The following is an 18,771-nucleotide window of genomic DNA, read 5'->3' as shown; positions in this document are numbered from 1 at the left end:
AAGTTATGATAATTACGCGAGAGTTCTACATATTTGTGAAATTCTTACTGATAATAATTTTACTTCTGTTATCTTATCATTTTCTTTGTATGTATCAATGAGGCACGTGCAAGAATGACATTTGCAATTGACAGTTTTGAGTAACAGCGAGTTCTCAGTTGTGTAGCTCGCATCACCGGTATCACGAAGTTGAAAAGCGCACTGATTTACGAGTACGTACCTGTTACTCAGTAGACGATTTTTTCTCTGATAAAACGTAATAATAAATAAATATTTTCAAACACAATTTTATTTTATTTTGCAGTCCCGGTTCGATCCAGTCGAAGCCACAATTTGTACACTACCAGAAACCGCAAGCACACGCTTGCCAAAATCACGGAAACATACATCTCCTTGTAACTAGAGAGGAACACCACAAGCTGGGAAAACTACATGGTATACAAAGAAAGATATACCGAAAGGAACAGAAAATATCCTGTGCAGCAGTGTAGAAAAGACACAATACAACCGTCCTGACTAGCGTCCACAATAGTTAGAAAAACACAGAGAGGTCAAACAGTTCAACACAAGGCGTGTCATGGTGCGTCCACACCACGGTCACCACGCATCCGTGTAACGAACATCGCACTCGACCAGCGTCGGCAAACTTTCCTTCAAACTGGCAAACGTTCGGGCCGATAACTGGGTACTGTTCAGATTCAATTTTTTTAGATTTTTCAGCAGTGCCAGCGACTGCAGGCCTTTGTCGGTTACGGGAGTTTCGCACAAATTGAGGACTTGTAGTTTGTGCAGGTGTTCGGTTAACAGCATTAAGCCCGGATCGCCAAACTATAAATATGACAACGTTTTCGTTAATACTCTGTGCACATACTTACTGAATTTGTTAAGCTCTTGTACTGATACTTGCAGGTTCCCAATATTAAATTAAGTTTGTTTAATTAATAAAATTTATGGATTCATAGAACACATTATCATTTACCTGTGTGGACCAAAGATTCAGGTACTTCAAACTAGGAAGCTTAACAAGGTAATCCGCACACGCACTGGTCACTTTGGTAAAGGCCAAACTGAGACATTCCAAATTCCCAAATGAACCACTACTTAGCAATTTTGCGAGATCAGCATCCTGAAATAAATCGAAAAAATAATTTTAAACGCCATGCATGTCGACTTTAAAAGTTGCGACCACAGATAACGTTAACCTATGCCTTCAACGCCATAAACTGTGTGTTATAGTGCACAGTCCAACCGCAACCGGATTTTCCGTGTTTTTGTTAGTTTCTTACTGTCGATTTGGAAGGCAGCGTTAATTTCCTTGGTCCACCTTTTTGTTGTAATTCCCTAAGCGCAATCTGTCGTTCACACAGGGCGGCGTATTTATGTTTGCCCGACGGTGTACTCTGCAGTGTGCTGATAATCTGCAGCTGATAATCCCGATCCTTCTCCACATCCAGCTCCAGGATGGCACAAAGTGTATCCTGACAGGCGTCATTCTCACGCAGGGCCATCAGCAGGCAGGGCGCCCGGATGCGGTCTAATTGGCTACTCAGGAAGTTCTTCCGTCGACAACAACAACCCATCAATCGCCGCAACTGCAAACCAATCCCGACCGTCATCGACACTGATCAATTGCGTAATTACACGTACGGTAATTAGAGGATGCTGTCTATGCCTGTCTTCTCAAGTTAATAAATTACTGTTCCTTCCGGATGCTGGGTGTTTTTTACGGTGTGCAATTAAATCGTAGTAAATTGTAAACGAAATTATCCCTGTTTACTAGCTGGTTATTGCGTAAGTAAGCTCAAATGACAAACAGCTTTCCCGCTAAAGTCCAAGAAATTCCATAAATAAATAGAAAGCCAAAATATGTGGAAAAGTTAGCAATGTAAATTTTGTGGCATTGTACTTGCAGAATGGATAAATATTCTAAAGCAAATCGAAAACTACAGAAGGCACTGATTGCACCATCACTCAAGCTACACTTTTAGGCCGTTTAGGGGGCAATATAAAAATTCTTTTTAAAAATTCGTACTGTACGCTTATTTTCATTTAAGATAACACTTACGACTTCGGTAAACAGAAGTCCTTCGCTCTCTCCAATATTACTGGCCGGTCCGCCGGGCGCATACAGATGGAACCAGCCATCCTTATGTTCCCGCACGCCCAACACACACGAGTGCACTTCGCATCGCGCATCCGTCCCGATATTCCGTATCACACCGGCAAATTCTTCCGTGAAACGGTCGCTACTTATCGCTCTGCCAACAGAAATACCGCTTTGTCCGTTACCAAGCAGTCCGTTACAAAATTCAAACTGTTTCAAGTAAAGAGAAAATGCATCCCGGTTGCTTATCAAAAGCGAAATTATAGTGATTTTACGATCAAAATTAACATATCCCTGCATATTACACCGGCGAGCAATTTTGTAAATGGTCGACTGAAATGATGTCAAGGACTGTTCAGTTTAATGGAAAAAAGATGTAGAGTAACCAGGCTTTTTCTTCTGACTACAGCTATTGTGGCATCACTCACTCTCCGGGAAAGGGAATCGGTTGTAACAACTGCGCCAGTGACACCCGCCAATCTTCAAAGGAACTGATCTCCAGGAAGACGGCAATAAAGCAGGCAATACGTGATTGGAATTCCATACCGGAACGTAATACTTCATTCTTATCGTCGTATGTGCAGTTTTGGTCCTCAAACAGATAATGGACGGCAGCCACGCTGACGGATACAAGATTAGGCAGAACCCGCGGATGGGGACACGTACTCGACAGCCCGTGCATACTGCAAATAGAAGAAATCTTTGCATTACTTATTACATCAAACGTACGATATACATATAATAAGAGCACCACACATTACTGTATATCTTCGTGTCTTGTCAATTACGGCGTTCGGTTGATTGCATTTACAACAAGAGCGAAGCACTAAAATGTTAAGTTTCAGCTTACAGAAGCAAAATTAATGGTAGTACAATTTACCTACATATGATTATATGTCCAAGCAAATGTATTCAAAATAAATTTGATTCAAAATAAGTAAATGCTCAATAACTGCTGTATGTTGCTATAACAATTTTTTACTGAAACATCACAATTTTTGCTGTACAGAGTGCAAAGGAATTTTTTACGCGGAAATATTATTGATTTGCGGCAGGTATCCAGAATTTCATCGGCAAAGGACGACACGATGGCAGTGTGATTTTCCGCAGCAGGTCTATTATTTAACCATGAGATATTGATCGTAACTGCTCTTTAGCATGAGCCGGCGTGTGATTTCCCGTGTGTTGGGGAATGCCACAGCTCCGTAAAACCGGCTGGTGATCCCAGCACGTAACTTACTTCCGAATAAAATCCTTTACAGCCTTCAGCCCCTCGTTGTGACAGTTGAGTGCCAGAAAGTAATCTTGAATAAAGACGCGCATTTTCGGATTATTCCCGAAATCCTGCAGCGTAAGCAACAAAACTTTAATTTTAGCCGAGCACCCCGCATACATCACGTGCGGTTAGACACAATATGCATTCATGGATAGGTGCAAGTAAGTACTGTAAGTACAAACAAGTATCACACAGTGCACGCTTTACACTGATCTACTCAACCTAATACCTCATTTGCAATTAAGTCATTTTTTAGCAGATAAAGCGAAAACCCAACGCATTGTTTGATATTCTGTGCTGGCACCAAATCTGATATAATTACTATGTCACACTGAAGTATTTATTTAACTACAATGAACATAAGGATACAACTATTAGGTTTTGTTGTCGGATACCTGTGTGTTACGTTAATAATAAGTTAAAATAACTAAGTACTCGTAACCAGCTGCTGGTCCCACTAATACTACATAGAAAATATATGTACGTATTACGGTAACGTAAGTATTGAAGTAGGCAATCGTTCTCCTTTATTTGTCCCGCTTATAAAATTTGCGCGCACAGTAATGAATTATTAAAAGTGTACTCTTCCCTTTCCACGTACCATGTTGTGCTTGAGAATTCTCCGAACGACCGGTGTCATCTGATCCATAATAATACTTGAGCGGGGACATTCTTTACAGAACTGCAAAGCAGACGTCGACGATGTAATGTACCAGCGGCAACATGAACATGTGAAAGTATTTGCATTATTCAGCGTTGTTAATCCATCCCCGAGTTTAATAATGTTTGATTAGGATGATGCGTTACCGCCGCAGCTAGCAAATGGGTCGGACGGGCCCTGACATGACGGGGCCGGAAATGCTCTGTACAAATGTCGATCTTGCTGAGCAGGCGCGGTGCGCCCTCAACATAATTCCGGCTAAAAATATGCCCGGCTTTATGTTCACGTAAATCAATGGAGGCAAACGAGGTTAGAAACAGAGAATGTGCCGGAAAGAGTGTATTCTGATACTGTGCAGGGGTCAGCGGAAACCAATTTTCACAACAGATGCTGCAGATGGGATCAAAGAATGAGGTAAATTTGCAAACCTGTGTTAACATTTTTTGCGTCCTTTTATTTTTGCATTGTTCATACAAACAGCACCAAAGAATGCAATATATTGGAAATTTTACGCATGTTCATAGTTTATTTATCATATGCAGAGGTCCAAACTTTCCGGGCATCACAATTGTTCTGGATGAATCGTTTGGTTTAATGTTTCGGTACTGCTTCCGCTGGGGAAAATTCGATATTACTTTATCGTTGGTACGCGTTGCGAGTCTTGTCGATAACAATTCAGAACAAATTACGGAATTCGTCATAAATAAGTCTACTGTAACTAGAGGAATTTATTTTCCTACCCGACTGTAGAACTCGGATACGTCAGCGGTGGGATGGCTGTTCTCCAACAGAGGTGACAAGGCCACAATAATCTCCTGACTCAATTGTACATCCAGCTGATTTGTCGTCATCTGCTTCTGGAGGAACTCGGAAATAATATCCAATGGCGTCTGATAGATGGCTTCATCTTGAAGGGGCGTTGTGCTGACGAGATCGATCATACTGCGGATCTCCTTCAATACCACTTCCGCCCGACTACTGTTCAGGAGGATTTTGCGGTATTTGAAGAAGGCCCGCTTCCACTGCAGAGAGTTACACCATTGATCGCGGATGTAACTGTTGGCTACCTGTAATTAAATTCCTGTCAAACTTTACTAACCAACTATACAGCACTGCGAGTGTAATACTATCCAATAATCCGTAATTTAACGGAACGTTTAGGAAATTACAGTAATTAAGCGCCTGAAGAGGAGGAGGCAATTATAAACCACACCTAGCAAGAAAAATCGTAAGATACAGAAAATTCTTATTACTTGTAACAACACGGAGCCATCGGGGATCACAATCCTTATGCAGTATTTCTCTCCGGCATCCCAGCGGGAAACGGCATGGATTTCTTCTATTTGAGCATAGGGTACAGCTTGTTCCATGAAACCGTTGGGCTGTAATGATCACGCAAAACGAACTTATTAATTAATAAAAGTACAAGTACAATAAAAGCAGTCACATTTTCGGAAGCTAATTTTCAACAAAAAATCCCTGATTTTGTGCTTGAACCAATTTTGTATGCCGTAATTTGCTACCCTTCCCCAGTTTAATTACATGACAATTTTTTGCCATCGCTGCTAACTTTATATGCGCAAAAGTTACGTAATAAAAAGGTTTCCCTGTAGTGGTTATAACTTCCAAGTGGTAACGGTTTCCCTATTGACTTTTCCAGAAGAGCGTCATTTTATTGGGGATGGTACACGTGTTAAGTGGGAAAAGAAAGTGTAAGAATTCCAGTCGTGCCGAATGGAGGAATTTTTCGCTGCGTCGAGCGTGCTATCACGTCCAATAAGCAGATCAGTTTAAACAATTTGTTACGTGCCGGTCAATGATCGAGAACATGTCGATGACGCACGTCGCTGCCATCGTAATCATCCATTTACACAAATTACGGCCCTCATAACTTATCTTGACTAAAATTAAATCTGTTTAACGACCATCATCCACCTCACAAAATGAGCCACATGCTCCATTTTGTGATATTTCCAGTGGAGCATATGTTACTAATATCGCGCTACCGTTAAAAACAGGCACGTCCGCAGTATTAATTGTTGCGTACCATTTTCAACCAATTAAATTTCTGATTTTTTCATGCTAATCAAGTAATCAGTAATCCCAGAACGCTGCGTTCTGAATTAGACCACGAGAAAAACATCAACAAAAACCAGACAGCGGCTTAAATCTAGGTTAAAACAGCGGTAACCGTGACACGGTAAACAGGAAAAACTGCATACAGAATAAAGGTTTCATCTGAAGCCTGTTTTATTATTTCTCTCACAAAACAATCCTAGTAAATCAATTAAAATTTGCTATTTACCGAAATAACATCACGAGGACAAAATTTCCCGCTTTTTTAATCAAGAAATGATTCACTTGTATTTGTTCTATCTCGGTGTAATAATACACGAAACATCCTGTTATGAATAATGATCAGTGCGATTTTTGCAGCATATTCCAAATGGTTTGCGTCAGAAAAATGCAGCCAAGTCAACGAGCTTTTAATACAGGTTCATGCACCGGACTTCCGTTTACGCAAATTTTCTTGTCATGCTTCACTTCCACTACTGACTTCACGAATGTTTAAAAATACATGGTATTTTCCGTGGGAAAACACTTAATTTGTTTGCACACACAAATTAAGTAAAGTGTACGATTAATTTCTTATTCTAGAATTGTTGATTAAATTGGCTCAAATCTCTTATCTTACTGGTTAGCATTTTGTGCACGTCGTGAACGTCTTTTATAATAAAACAAAGTAATCAGCCAGACCAGTTACGTCTCATCATATTGTCGCTTCGTCTATAAACTAAAACATGTGCAGTTGTACATGTAAACCTGTTATTAATAATTGATAATATGTATTAAATCGGTATACGGCATTGATTATTGTTAGCGAACCGTTACTATAATTATTAATTCAACTCTTGTAACATTGGGGGCTTTCACCTGACTCTCAAAAGTATGACTTTACCCAAGTTTCGACTCGTATTGTTAATTGTTTAGTATTGTGTCAAATCCATCAAATAAATCAGCTGCTGCTTGTGAAGCGGAAGCAAAAGCCGAATGTGGTCCGCACGCACAGCCGGTTGTTAGAAACGAACGCCAACGGAACCGGCAGCCTGCCATACGTGATAAAAAAGACTACACACAATCATGTAGGGATCAAATTCATCCTGTAGATGGCGATCCAATTAAGGTGAACGTCTCTCCATGGCTGCACACGCTCTCGCGCCTGAATCATTAGGTAAGCCAACCCGAAAATTGACCTTTCCCACGCTCAGAGGACACTCCAAAGAACACGCATTCGCATCGTCGCGATGTGAATGCGTGCATGCATGGTCTGACATTTTTTACTCCCAGCTGATCAATATTTGGTCACAGCGTAGAAAATACCGAAATGTATCTAATTTCCGTCAAGTACACAGTCAAATGAATTGCGCAGCGTACACTGTGGCTGGAAGGGTCATTTTTAGGGGTTATTCGTGTCTGGAGGATATTGGGTTATTACGTAGCAGGTATCACTTACGTAGCACAATACTCGAATGTCTCGTGCCATGAAATTTTATCGTTTTATACAGAAAATAAGTGATTAGCGTATTATTCTGCTGGCTGATGTCTATCAATCACGACTGGAGCATTGTATCTCTTGCTGTTGCTATAAAGTATACCTATAGTACTTACGAGGTACCAACACTAGTACTAGTGTTTTCGGATACAAAAGTGCGAAACATAACCGTCAAGAAATGACGATATTAAAAAACGCTGCATTCCACTGGATATATAACTGGTAAAAATACTTTACAAGGAAGCATAAGACAATAATAATGGTGAAATGAGCACAGTAATATAGATTGTGAAAAGTCTGATTGTTTACAATTCACATTTTCGGTTCTCTGCTGGATCGACGAAAACGAACTTCTAAATTGTATAAAAGCGTAGAACATACCAGACCAATACGGAACCTAATTTTTTATAACAAAAATCTAGTTTGCTAATGGAATTCGACTGCAGTTCAATCTACCTAAACTACTGCATAGTTGTATGGACCCCTTACCTGTTTGGAATAAATCTGATCTTCCGCCAGTATCAGCCGATGCGTCTCCCATCTCCGCAAATACTTGGATGACAGAATCTTGCTGATAAGCGTGCGCGCATGGTTCAACCGGCACACACTAATCTCGCCCTCATGCACCAGCTTGTACTTGGCCCCCGAGCCCCGATGGACAGTGGGCGGGGTGGGCGGGGCCGGCGACGTCAACGGAACAATCCCCGAATCACTACTCCAGCCTTTGCGCAACAACTGCCGTCGGAGCGAAGTGCAACGCGGCGAAGCCGTCACCTCCGTATCACTCTCGCCGCCGTCCCCGCCGCTCAGCAGCCGGGCACTGGGCTGGCTCTCCTCGTCGATCTCCTGCGAGGACCGCGAGGTGGCCGACGGACTTGACAGCGCCGTTTCCGACTGATCACAGTCGGCATCCAGACCGCTGTCCGTCGAGCGGGTGGTGTTAGCGTCCGCCGGCGACTGGATGCAGAGCTTCGCGGCCGGCAGAAGGAGATGGTTGGCGGCATGCCGCAGGGCGGGCACCGGGGAGCGGGCGGAAGACGGGAGATCGATGACGGCGACGTCTGTGCATTTCGTTGTCTCCGTATTGTTGGCGCCGCAGACTTTGTCTAAGGAAGATGTGGAGTCGGACGTACTAATACAGTTCCACGAGCGTTTTATCGATGTAAATGTAGAGGACATGGCTTTTTTCCTAATCCTTATGTGTCGGCAATCAATCGCGGATCAGATATCCATCATCCTGAATGGGAAAAAATTCCACCGGTTAAACAGACTATCAACCATTCCAACTGCTATCGGCTATCTTACGCCGAATATCGCAGTAGTTTACCTATCTTATCGCTGCTGCGCACATTTCGCTTAATAGGCGGCTATAAAAGTCGTACGCGAGTGACTGTGTCAGTGCAGCGTAAGCGGAACTTATACACAAGTACGCGCGCTTCATGCGACACATGCGCAATGTTTTCAACCGCGGTGGTTGTATATGTATGTTCCCGAGAAAGTGGATGTGGCTGCAGCATGTGCGCTACGACGGAAACGCATTAGTTTCCAGCTGTCAATTCACAGTAATGTAGGTCAATTTATGGCCAAGACAAAAGGTTGAAATAACATTTCCCGAATCTGAATAATTTCCTCTCCGCGACGTTGGCAATTAGAGCGGCGCGCACTAGTGCGCATCGGCCAGCTTGCTTAAGTCAATCCCGAGAATCGTTTATGTTTCCGTTGTTCTCAAAGCCTGGAAAAATCTATTTGCGCTGAAGTAATTAATCCCGCTCGCCAGAATCCATGGAGATCCGATTCAATGAGCGCATAACAAAAACAATCTGCCTATTTTGTAAAATGGCACAGCTGTCTGCATACATTTAAAGGGCGATCGCGTTGCGACACGAATAAAAAGTGGATCACTTGATGATATGATCCGTACTTCGCGCTTGACGTATCCTGCTTGTGCTCACAAATTATGTTTTTTCCGAAATTACAGTTTAACTTAAATAACAGTACTTCTAGTTTTTTCAAAATTAGCTGTGAGAGCTTGTAGTAAATGTTTCGCGAAATATCGGGAAAAAAATAAAGTTCTCAGCCAGAAAAAAAGCGGAAATAAATATCCTGTATCAACTACTGAACTTTTTCCGTTCGGTCAAAGTGCTATCTGGTTTCTTGAGAAAAAAGTCCCGGTTGCTTCCGACAGTCATCCGCAAGGTAGCGGCAAATGTTAGGCGGCAATTACATCACAACTCACATAACCGCAAGAGAGTCGGTTTTGTAATATGTAACTGTAGCAGTGCAAATAATGGCGTAATTCCCAATGAAATACTACCGCATGATAATTCCTTATTCCCTGTATTATTCTGTTGGCAAGGCACAATCCACCTCCAATCAACACAAGTTTTTCTTGTGTTGATTGGAGGACCTGTTGATTGATTGTTGACTACAACAGCCGCGCAGTTTTACTATATTACCTGATGGTAATAAACACCTTCCACCATCGAGATATAATGCGCACAATAAATACGTTTAACATCCAATACAGTTTACGGCTTTCGGTAATTATGGCAATTTGTCAGTTTTCCATGCGAATTTCGCATTGCAAAGTAAACACAGTACTCTGTATTCGTTAAATGCTGCAGAATTCTAATAATAATCAATGCGGTTATTCCACGGCAGCTTGCTGCTCAACGGATTGTGCAGTAGCAAATGATCCGAAGTCCTTCCATGTAATCAGTTCTTATTGACCGGCGATAAAAAGCATAATCAAAGGGAGATTATCAATTTCGCAAATTTATATTTATATATTTATAATTCCGCACAATAACGCCGGTTGTTCGTTCGACACGGACGTCACCAGTTCAGCTTATATAATTACGAGTATTATTACATTTTTAATTAAGCACTGACGGAAGTGAAAATTGCGAAAATAAATTCGCACACACAGAACAAGGTTGGCGGAAATGTACAGAAAATAAACTTGAGCTTGTTTTAAAGTCACAGCAGAAGCGTGCAAAAAAACGGCCACAGACCCGCAAAAATGTGCACAACTCTGCATAATAAAACAAGCATCTTATAGCCAACAGCGACGTTTCTCTCTCTCAACTTGTCGACTATTTACGTCACTACAACTCACCAGCTAAGATGGACCTGTCATGTAGTTGCAACGTGCCAGCCGTTTAGAATGTGCGAATACGCCGAAGGAGTACACAGTTGTATAAAATATAAATTCCGAAACCGCCGATCACAGCACAAAATGTTTCATGTATCTACACGACACACGCACCGGGGCATACATTCATAATTTCACATACATATGCATTATACAGTACCATCGCGCGGCGAATTAAACGCTGCCGCAATGGCCAGTGTAATCATTAAACGCCAATTAGACAATACAGCCACCGTTCACACCGTTCCCCGCGAAGCCGCAGCGTTGACGTCGTATGACATAATCAGAAGACACACTGTAAAAGGGGGTTGTCGTCGTGCGTTCTCGTATTTCCTCCAGGACGGATATCTGTGTAAAAGGTTAAGGCAAGGCCTTTATTATCTGTCGGCTGTATAACAGAGATTCCGATCAAAAGGGACACGGAAGGTTAGATGGGATCGCAGAGTTACGGAGAGTGTAGTTAATGTACTGTGTGTGAATATGTGTGCAGGTTAAGGAAGAAGGGATGTGCGTTAGCCAACCGTTCGGGGCGCGCGATCGAGTCGATACCCTGTGCGTTAATGACGGCGAGGAGCACATGCGCGCGCGGCTGGCACAGAAGGAGGAAAGCAATGGGCTGTGGGTACAGATACGGTAGATTGTTGTAGACCCCAGTGTGCCGCTTGTCGATGTATGTAGCTCTTTAATCCGGGCAGCATCGATTTCCTCTCGGCAGCGCCGGCGACTGCCATGGCGCGGTGTGCCGAAGCTGTGCGCGCGTCACAGCGGCTGGCTGCCAGAGTAATTTAAGTAATGTTCAGTTTTTTACAAACAGCGGAGAAAGCACCGCTATTGTCAAACACCCTGCTTTAGCGGTACTCTGTGGTTTTCATGCCGGTAATATGTGGTGGCTAGAAACCAGGTGCATCATCAAGTCGAATGTATTGTCCCCGACCGGAAGTAGGTTTTCGAAATGTTTTCGTATTTTTTATTCTTTTCATTGTTGTATTGCTATGCAATGGAGTTTTACCAGCAAATAGCTTTTTTTCTAGAATGTTTCTGTGTTGCATCCACTGGGTCATACGCTTGCTTGACTTCCGAGCGCGAGCCCGCTCCAAGTGTTTTATGCAACGCACAGAGTCGGGCCACATGCAGAGTACTCGTACATACACAAGCATCTATAGATGCTTCGAATACGCGATTAATAAGGCATCCACATTTGAAAATTTGACATTTTTTATGCCGCTCAGGCTTTACCTTTTAACATTCGGGTTATACTACTTACGACATCCGTGGATGTAATGCAAATAAGTATTAATTAGTAATTTTTAGTAATAATGACGCTAACGGCGACCAGGCACTTTCTAATGGACACTGGCTACATCAAAAGATGGGCCGCTCCAAATAAGTTCAAGCTGAGAAATCGTTCTATATAAAACGCAATTCCAATGGTTGTGGAATGTAGAAAATCATTATTAGGATAAGAAGCAAGTGCAAAATTAATAACACACAGATAGAAAATAAGAAATCAGCTTCCCGAAGCACGCACAAGAAAATTACTCAGTCGCTCATAAAAACTGCATGGCGCGTTCTCGTACTTTACATGAAGCCGAAAAAGTGTCTGCGACTGCTTTGTAAAACTGCTATTATGTGGCCTGGTACTAACAATAAAACCCAGTACGAGTAATGATGTAAAATCAGAAATATTTTATAATTAAGTCAAATACCGCTCTAATGTGGTGAATTAGAGCGAACAGTATTAATATTCTCCACCTGCATGGTCCGCATTTATACTTAATTATTTGGCACATATCCCTTGTTAACGTTCATCGCCTACCGAGCAGTTCATTCAAAATTAATACGTTATGCACGTAATTATATCAATTTATATGATTGGTAGATCTTACGTCAAAAACAGCGTCTTTGTACAATAGTCAGAATTTTACGTTATTATTTGATGTATGTATATGGCTATATGCATACAGCCACAACAACGGCACACAACAATAATATAATTATAAAATTGTATTGCACGAACGTACCGTACGGCGTACCGTACACTCTAACGGCTCTGTATTACAAAGCATATAACGGCTCTGTATTACAAAGCTCTGTATTACAAAGCTCTGTAATTTATAACGGCTCTGTATTACAAAGCACTGCTAGAATTATTTAGATCAAAGCAAATCGCCATTGACTGCGATTACAAACGATCCCATAATTTCCAAAACAGACAACCGAGGAGAACAAGCGTTAACATAATTATGTCGGATTAAAACCTGAACATCCGTAATGTTTACAGGGCGTAATGCTTTGCCACTTTATATGTAAACCTAGACTGAGTTTTCACTGCGAATATTTCTGAACACTTGAAATTATTTTTTTATAATCGCATAGATATGCTACTGCATTTATTCCGTTTTGACACAGCAAAAAAGTATGAATTGTTTTCTGCTGCGGTAATTTTGCTTCGTTCTGTATGTAAACTTGTTCTTAACACACAGTCTATCGATTGCAGTATGCTAGTGCCAATCTATAATTACTTTTCCGTCTCCTGCAGCGCACCCATCCGATTCACCAGGCTGGTCAGTGTCCTGAACCATATATCTCATTTTACAGTGAATTCGCTATCCGTCCCATATTCCTCTTCTGCTAAGTTGCCAACATATTCCCACGCTGCGCTTTAGCCGACGCGATCCAACTGCACTACCGCTGCTGCTAAACTGAATCGAGTACGTAAGACCCTAATGCATTTCTGGGCCACATCTCCCTCTTTCTTGCTCTCTTTTTCTCCCTAACAATATTGTGCAACACCGTTTTCTACACACATAAGCACAATAGGGCTCCTCTCTGCAAATATCGTACGATATCGACCCAAACTGCCACCAGTCTGCGTATATACGTAGTGAATATTTCCGGCTTCCGTTCCTCGTTCCTCTCGGAATATTCCCGTCTCCATCGATTCCGGTAGAGGACATCAATATAACTTGGCGCACACATACCTACCAAACATTCTCAAATTATCCTGCTCATCTCATATGCATCATCCGCCCGGGACGTCACCGTGACGTCAGTGGCCATCCGGATTGGTGGGGCGGATTTTCCGGTAACAGTGATCTATCATGTGTACGCCATCGGATCAGCTTACAAGTGATATTGCTCCAAATATAATGTATCTGTCCCACAAAGGTGTGGTAGATGATAGCGTAAACAAACAGTTCTGTTGACGGTGCAGTAGATTACGCATTCCATAGGACGACCACAACAGTTAACCTTACCGTGTATCTAGCGAATTGTTATACGTACCATTCCCCGAGCTGGGATCACTGGGGAATATCGTGTACATTTAGCACACAATCACTCTTATTATCCCTGGCTGCCATTTGGGTATCGATATCCGTGTTGGCAAATTATTCATCGAGTCATCACGAGACTGGGGTTCGCATCGACCTATTGGGTATAGCGCGAGGCAAGCCTCGCAGATCGGCGGCTTGGATTAAAGGTCATCACTAAATACAGTTGGATTAAGGCAATTTACCAATCGGAGCGGAAATCCGAGTACGGAAATGATCAAATAACTTGCGAAAAAGTGGCTGCATTTTAATTTGCTGATACGAAACGGACTTCCTGTTATTAGCCCTTAATCAGATGAATGCGTATCGGTAAATGTAACATAAACTATAATACGAGGTCAACTAGGTACATATCAAAGTAATTGCACATAGATTAAAGTACATTATATAGAGTACAATGGAATCACCCTAAAAAGTTATCAAAAGTTATCAAAATATATGTTAGTAAAATTAATTATGCTTCAGCAACAGTTACATCGCTTACAACAATTTCTGGCAGGTTGTTTTCGAACGTCCTATAAACTGATTTTGTGCGGAACACGTATAGAGCTTAGTATGCACTTAGAAAAATAGTAAGCAGGCAGTATTAATATGTGACATAAAAATTACCATCTGCCACGCTGGACAAAATCTTTGATAACTTGCAGTGTTGATCAATGATGGTGTACAGCAGTTCCATTGTTGCGAGTACTTTGATACATTCGCAAAGTTCTATAGTAATATCTATATTACACTGCATAATAGAAGTACATTTAAGTACAATACATCTGTACTACTACCCTGTATCGTACAGATACAGTTTACATCCGCCGCTTTATCTGCTTTTACTCTTGGCTTTAATTCTCGTAATTCTGACACTGAAATACAAAAGAAAATAAAACAGGGTCCAAAGACCCCAAACATATCCTGTCTTTTCAGGCCAACAAAATCAGTTTAGGGTTGAGATCCCACAAATAGAACGCAACGAGAAAGTTAGTCCAACGCCAAAGACGCTGTACGGACCTTGAATAGACAACAAAGAGCTGTGCTATTGTGTTTGGCAGTCGATGCTTTATGTCGGTATCTCTCCGCTATGGTGACATTGATCGACGCAAAGGTTCTGTAAACATTGACAAAGAATACACCTGAAGGTCTCTACTTTCTCTAAAGGTACTTTTCGCAAATGCGAATAGAAAGGGGAAACACTCATTCGGGAACACAGCTGTAATGGCCAACATTGCACTGCCACAATATATATAAAGCGCATCTTGAATAATTTCCAGCAACGTACGATTGAGAACTAGAGAAGAGCTGAAATTGTGAAAGTTTACGCTTTAGTGTTTTGCGTTCTTGAAATACCCGGAGTAACTTACTGACCTTAATTGACAATTAGAAGGCGCTTTTAATATCATAGGATATGGATAGCTATTGTTTGGCAAGATTTCATTTTGCGACCGTAATGCCTTTAATACTTTTGATCCTGACCAGATTGTGCCGGTATTCTCAAGGAGCAGCAGTAAGTCAGTCGATGGTGTCAATCAGTTGCACCACAAGACCATATTATCGTACACTACTCGTATAAGGATACCTACTGTTCACAATCAGGATTATTCAAATTTTCGTCTTAAATCACATTTCCGTCCAAAAATGTGCCTAAGTAAGCCCCTTACCAAAGTACCAGTGTGTCTTTACAAAATATGCGCCAGTTCTGGCCGAGCGATCTTTTGTTTTGCGCGGAGACCTGCTCGATATCAGAGCGTTTATCCTCCGATCGACCCGTGAAAACGTTTTCCAGTTTTTCTGGACTGCTGGAGCACATTTTTAAGAGTTGCAAGGTTTTGTTGCAATTATATCTTCCAACGCACTAGGCAGTTGTTGGCGTTCAACCTGCACCCACTGCTCGAAGGCATAAAGATATTGATTCAAATAACCTTTGATCTAATTTGCACGGCCTCTACATTATAAGTACGAACAAAACAATTAATTTGTAGACGGTTGGATTCGCCGCAGCCCCTTTTGTCCCACAAGCGCCGGTAGTGGTGACCGCTGCACCGGCGCCAGCCGCGCCCACACCGGAACCCGTGAGTTACATCGGCTTGGGGAATAGTATTACGTTAAGCGGTATCAGTGGTTACGGCGGCGGTTTCGGTGGTGGTTTCGGTGGTTACGGCGGTTACGGTGGATACGGCGGCGGGGGTAACAGTGTGTGCTGGGGCGGTGTGTGCTACAACAGCGGCAGCTACAACTACGGCCAGAATGGCTATTCTGCCGTGCCCTTGACGTGCAATAGTGGAGCCTGTTTTCCCAACAACGTCAACTTTAACAATCCGAGCGGTGGAAATTATTCGTATTATCCCAACAATAACAATTACGCTATCTGCACAACGAATGGATTGTGCTTTTTCAGTAATAACAATAACAATGGTCAGTACAATAATTATAATAGCGGCTCATCATCGTCATCTTCAAGCTCAACAAGTAGTACAAGCACAAACACGGGTGGTACGTGTTTCTTTACTGGAGTCATTTGTTATAATTCCGGCAAAAAGAAATAAACACAGTACGCTGCCGTTGTGTTGTTTTGGTCTTATAACAATGATTATTTTTATTTATTTTTTACCTATTCTTTAGAAAGATCAATCTCCGCTCTTTCTCTGCTCCACAATAATAACGTAAAAAGATGACGATATAACGTAAAGTACTTAGTATTATCTACGTGGTCGATGTGCGTACTACGTACGTTGAAAACAATAACTTGAATCGATCTCAAACTCCGAGTGGTGCACATGTCGCACAAGGTTTCGGCATGGCTGCAGCAAAAATGGCGGGAAGGGCTGGATTTCCTTGTCCGCTTCGGCAGGCTGGTAAACCCGTGGTGCTGGGAAGGTTGCCAACCAATTTCATGTCCGCGTACGATCGGCACATCGGCGCTAAAACACTGTTCACTACATTCTGAATGTAGTTTTTCTGCACAGTAGTCAATAGCGTGGGTTGAATGCGGGTGAAAACCCAAAAACTGGAGTCCTGGCAGATATTGTTTGTCGGTACCGGGAAGTCGTTGCAGATGAAGACAATTTCTACTAGTTTGTAATCGTTGAATAGTGTCGTAAAGGTCAAGTTATCTGAAATACGCTATGTATTATCGCATATACATGTAAACAATGCTGAACATTAAAATATGTTTTAAAATTAGGTCATACACAGATAGTATGTAGGACCTTACATATTTCCGTATCGGTAGCGGAAAACAATGTCATCACAGTGCGTTTCCCATCTGCAGTAACATTTCCTTGCTGCCACAACCCGCCGCAACTGTATCCGTTCCCGCCTGTGTTTGGCGTGTAGAAATTCAGCCACCATGTAGCATGGTACGAGTTTGTCCCGGGATATAAGCCACGAATGGTAACGTTGTTGAACCCGTTATAAATGGCCTCTTCAAAGTTAACCATGTATTCGAACCATATTCCTTCTACCTGACAGATATCAACAGCATGATTAGTACTTATAGCAAATACACAAACAGCAAGTTGGTGGGCAAAAATTGCAGCCTCTATTGTTATAATTATATTACGGACCGGGAATAAGTTTATCCCAGATTGACGCTTAATTGGTCAAAAGTCAGACACATCGACAAAAACTACATTACAATAGCTGATTTGACAAGATACGCATTTGAAGGATGGAAAGGTATTTTGTCTGCGCTTTGCACTTTGCACGTTTAAAAAATAACTTCTCAACAAATAAGATACTGCAGATAAAATATCCTAAATGTCCAGTGGTAACTTGCCCGTGAAATATCCAGTTTCTGTCCTCTAACTTTATAAGGCACATTGCAGCCATTGGCTGGCTGGCAGTCACATAATTTTCGTAAAAGCAAAATCGGAAGACAAATAATAACTCCCTGGATAGCGTGCATTTCTCCTCAAATTACCGGCAAATGCACGGGCGTAAAGTATACTAACAAAAGCGCGATGGGGCTAATTCAGCATGCAGTTTATACGAATCTACCGCTTAGCATGTTGTAAAATAAACGCTGATCACTTTCAAATAAATAACGTTGCACTAAAATAATTTCTGCTGCACAGCACTTCTATCTGCACAGGTAGGTACAGTACACATATGGTACGCCAGCGCCGCTCTACATTAGTATAGCTACGCCAGTAGCCTATACTACTGTAGAGCGGCACTGGGTACGGTATGATGTGTGAATGTACCCCTGTCAAATGATCTGGAAATGTGACGCAAATCGTTAGGTTTTGAAGTGTTTCCATGAATTCTTGCACAAAATTGTTCGCAAATTGCAAATTTTTCGTTTCGATTCGTGTAACATGACCGTCTTCGAAACTCCAAAGGAGACACCTTATGGCTGGCTCTCTTAATGTTTGCTGTATTGTCGACCTCTGTGCGGTAAGTCGGTAGTGAGATCTACTGTAGTGAATTGATGATTGCTTATTTACTAAAGTTGCGTACTACCTACAGACTGTACGGTGTATTGCAGTGGGAAGGTCAAACGAATGGTGCGTGTGGGGAGTGTATGTAGAAGTACTTTTATTTATTTTTATTAATCCCTAGAAGTTATCCCTCGTATTTTATTCGATTAATTAGTATTCAATTCCGCGTACACATACATGCAGAGTACGTGATCAAAGTGACATTGACTTGCTCTGTGTCGTTACCGATTAAAGTTTCGCAGGAGAAAAATAAATTATTAA

At 41.8% G+C, this 18,771-nt stretch overlaps 3 protein-coding genes across 4 annotated transcripts; 1 reads left to right on the top strand and 2 right to left on the bottom strand.

Annotated features, from left to right (window-relative positions):
- Positions 1–283: 283 nt before the first annotated feature.
- LOC129601005 (C-Maf-inducing protein-like) lies at positions 284–11,346 on the bottom strand. Of its 2 annotated transcripts, none has more exons than XM_055499698.1 (11): positions 10,713–11,346; positions 8,084–8,831; positions 5,295–5,423; positions 4,782–5,108; positions 3,982–4,062; positions 3,345–3,448; positions 2,533–2,787; positions 2,066–2,258; positions 1,287–1,592; positions 980–1,126; positions 284–828 (listed from the first exon to the last, which is right to left on the bottom strand). In XM_055499698.1, the coding sequence occupies exons 2-11, from the start codon at positions 8,771–8,773 to the stop codon at positions 598–600; spliced, it is 2,463 nt and encodes an 820-aa protein (XP_055355673.1). In that variant the 5' UTR covers positions 8,774–8,831; positions 10,713–11,346; the 3' UTR covers positions 284–597. The 2 variants fall into 2 exon arrangements, with proteins under 2 accessions (XP_055355673.1, XP_055355671.1); XM_055499696.1 differs by lacking the exon at positions 10,713–11,346 and adding an exon at positions 10,051–10,654.
- Positions 11,347–15,291: 3,945 nt separating this feature from the next.
- On the top strand, positions 15,292–16,633 carry LOC129601008 (heterogeneous nuclear ribonucleoprotein A3 homolog 2-like). Its single transcript, XM_055499703.1, has 2 exons — positions 15,292–15,575; positions 16,051–16,633. The coding sequence occupies exons 1-2, from the start codon at positions 15,477–15,479 to the stop codon at positions 16,612–16,614; spliced, it is 663 nt and encodes a 220-aa protein (XP_055355678.1). The 5' UTR covers positions 15,292–15,476; the 3' UTR covers positions 16,615–16,633.
- Positions 15,800–18,143, bottom strand: LOC129601007 (uncharacterized). The gene is made up of 3 exons (XM_055499702.1): positions 17,843–18,143; positions 17,283–17,528; positions 15,800–17,181 (listed from the first exon to the last, which is right to left on the bottom strand). Exons 1-3 carry the CDS (start codon positions 17,973–17,975, stop codon positions 16,826–16,828), a joined length of 735 nt encoding a protein of 244 aa, XP_055355677.1. The 5' UTR covers positions 17,976–18,143; the 3' UTR covers positions 15,800–16,825.
- Positions 18,144–18,771: the final 628 nt, after the last annotated feature.

This window comes from Paramacrobiotus metropolitanus, unplaced genomic scaffold (assembly GCF_019649055.1).
Source record: "Paramacrobiotus metropolitanus isolate TYO unplaced genomic scaffold, Prichtersi_v1.0 Parri_scaffold0000208, whole genome shotgun sequence".
Classification (NCBI taxonomy): Eukaryota; Metazoa; Tardigrada; class Eutardigrada; order Parachela; family Macrobiotidae; genus Paramacrobiotus; species Paramacrobiotus metropolitanus.
The sequence above is the reverse complement of the archived record's forward strand: the minus strand, read 5'-3'. Positions and strand labels throughout refer to the sequence as shown.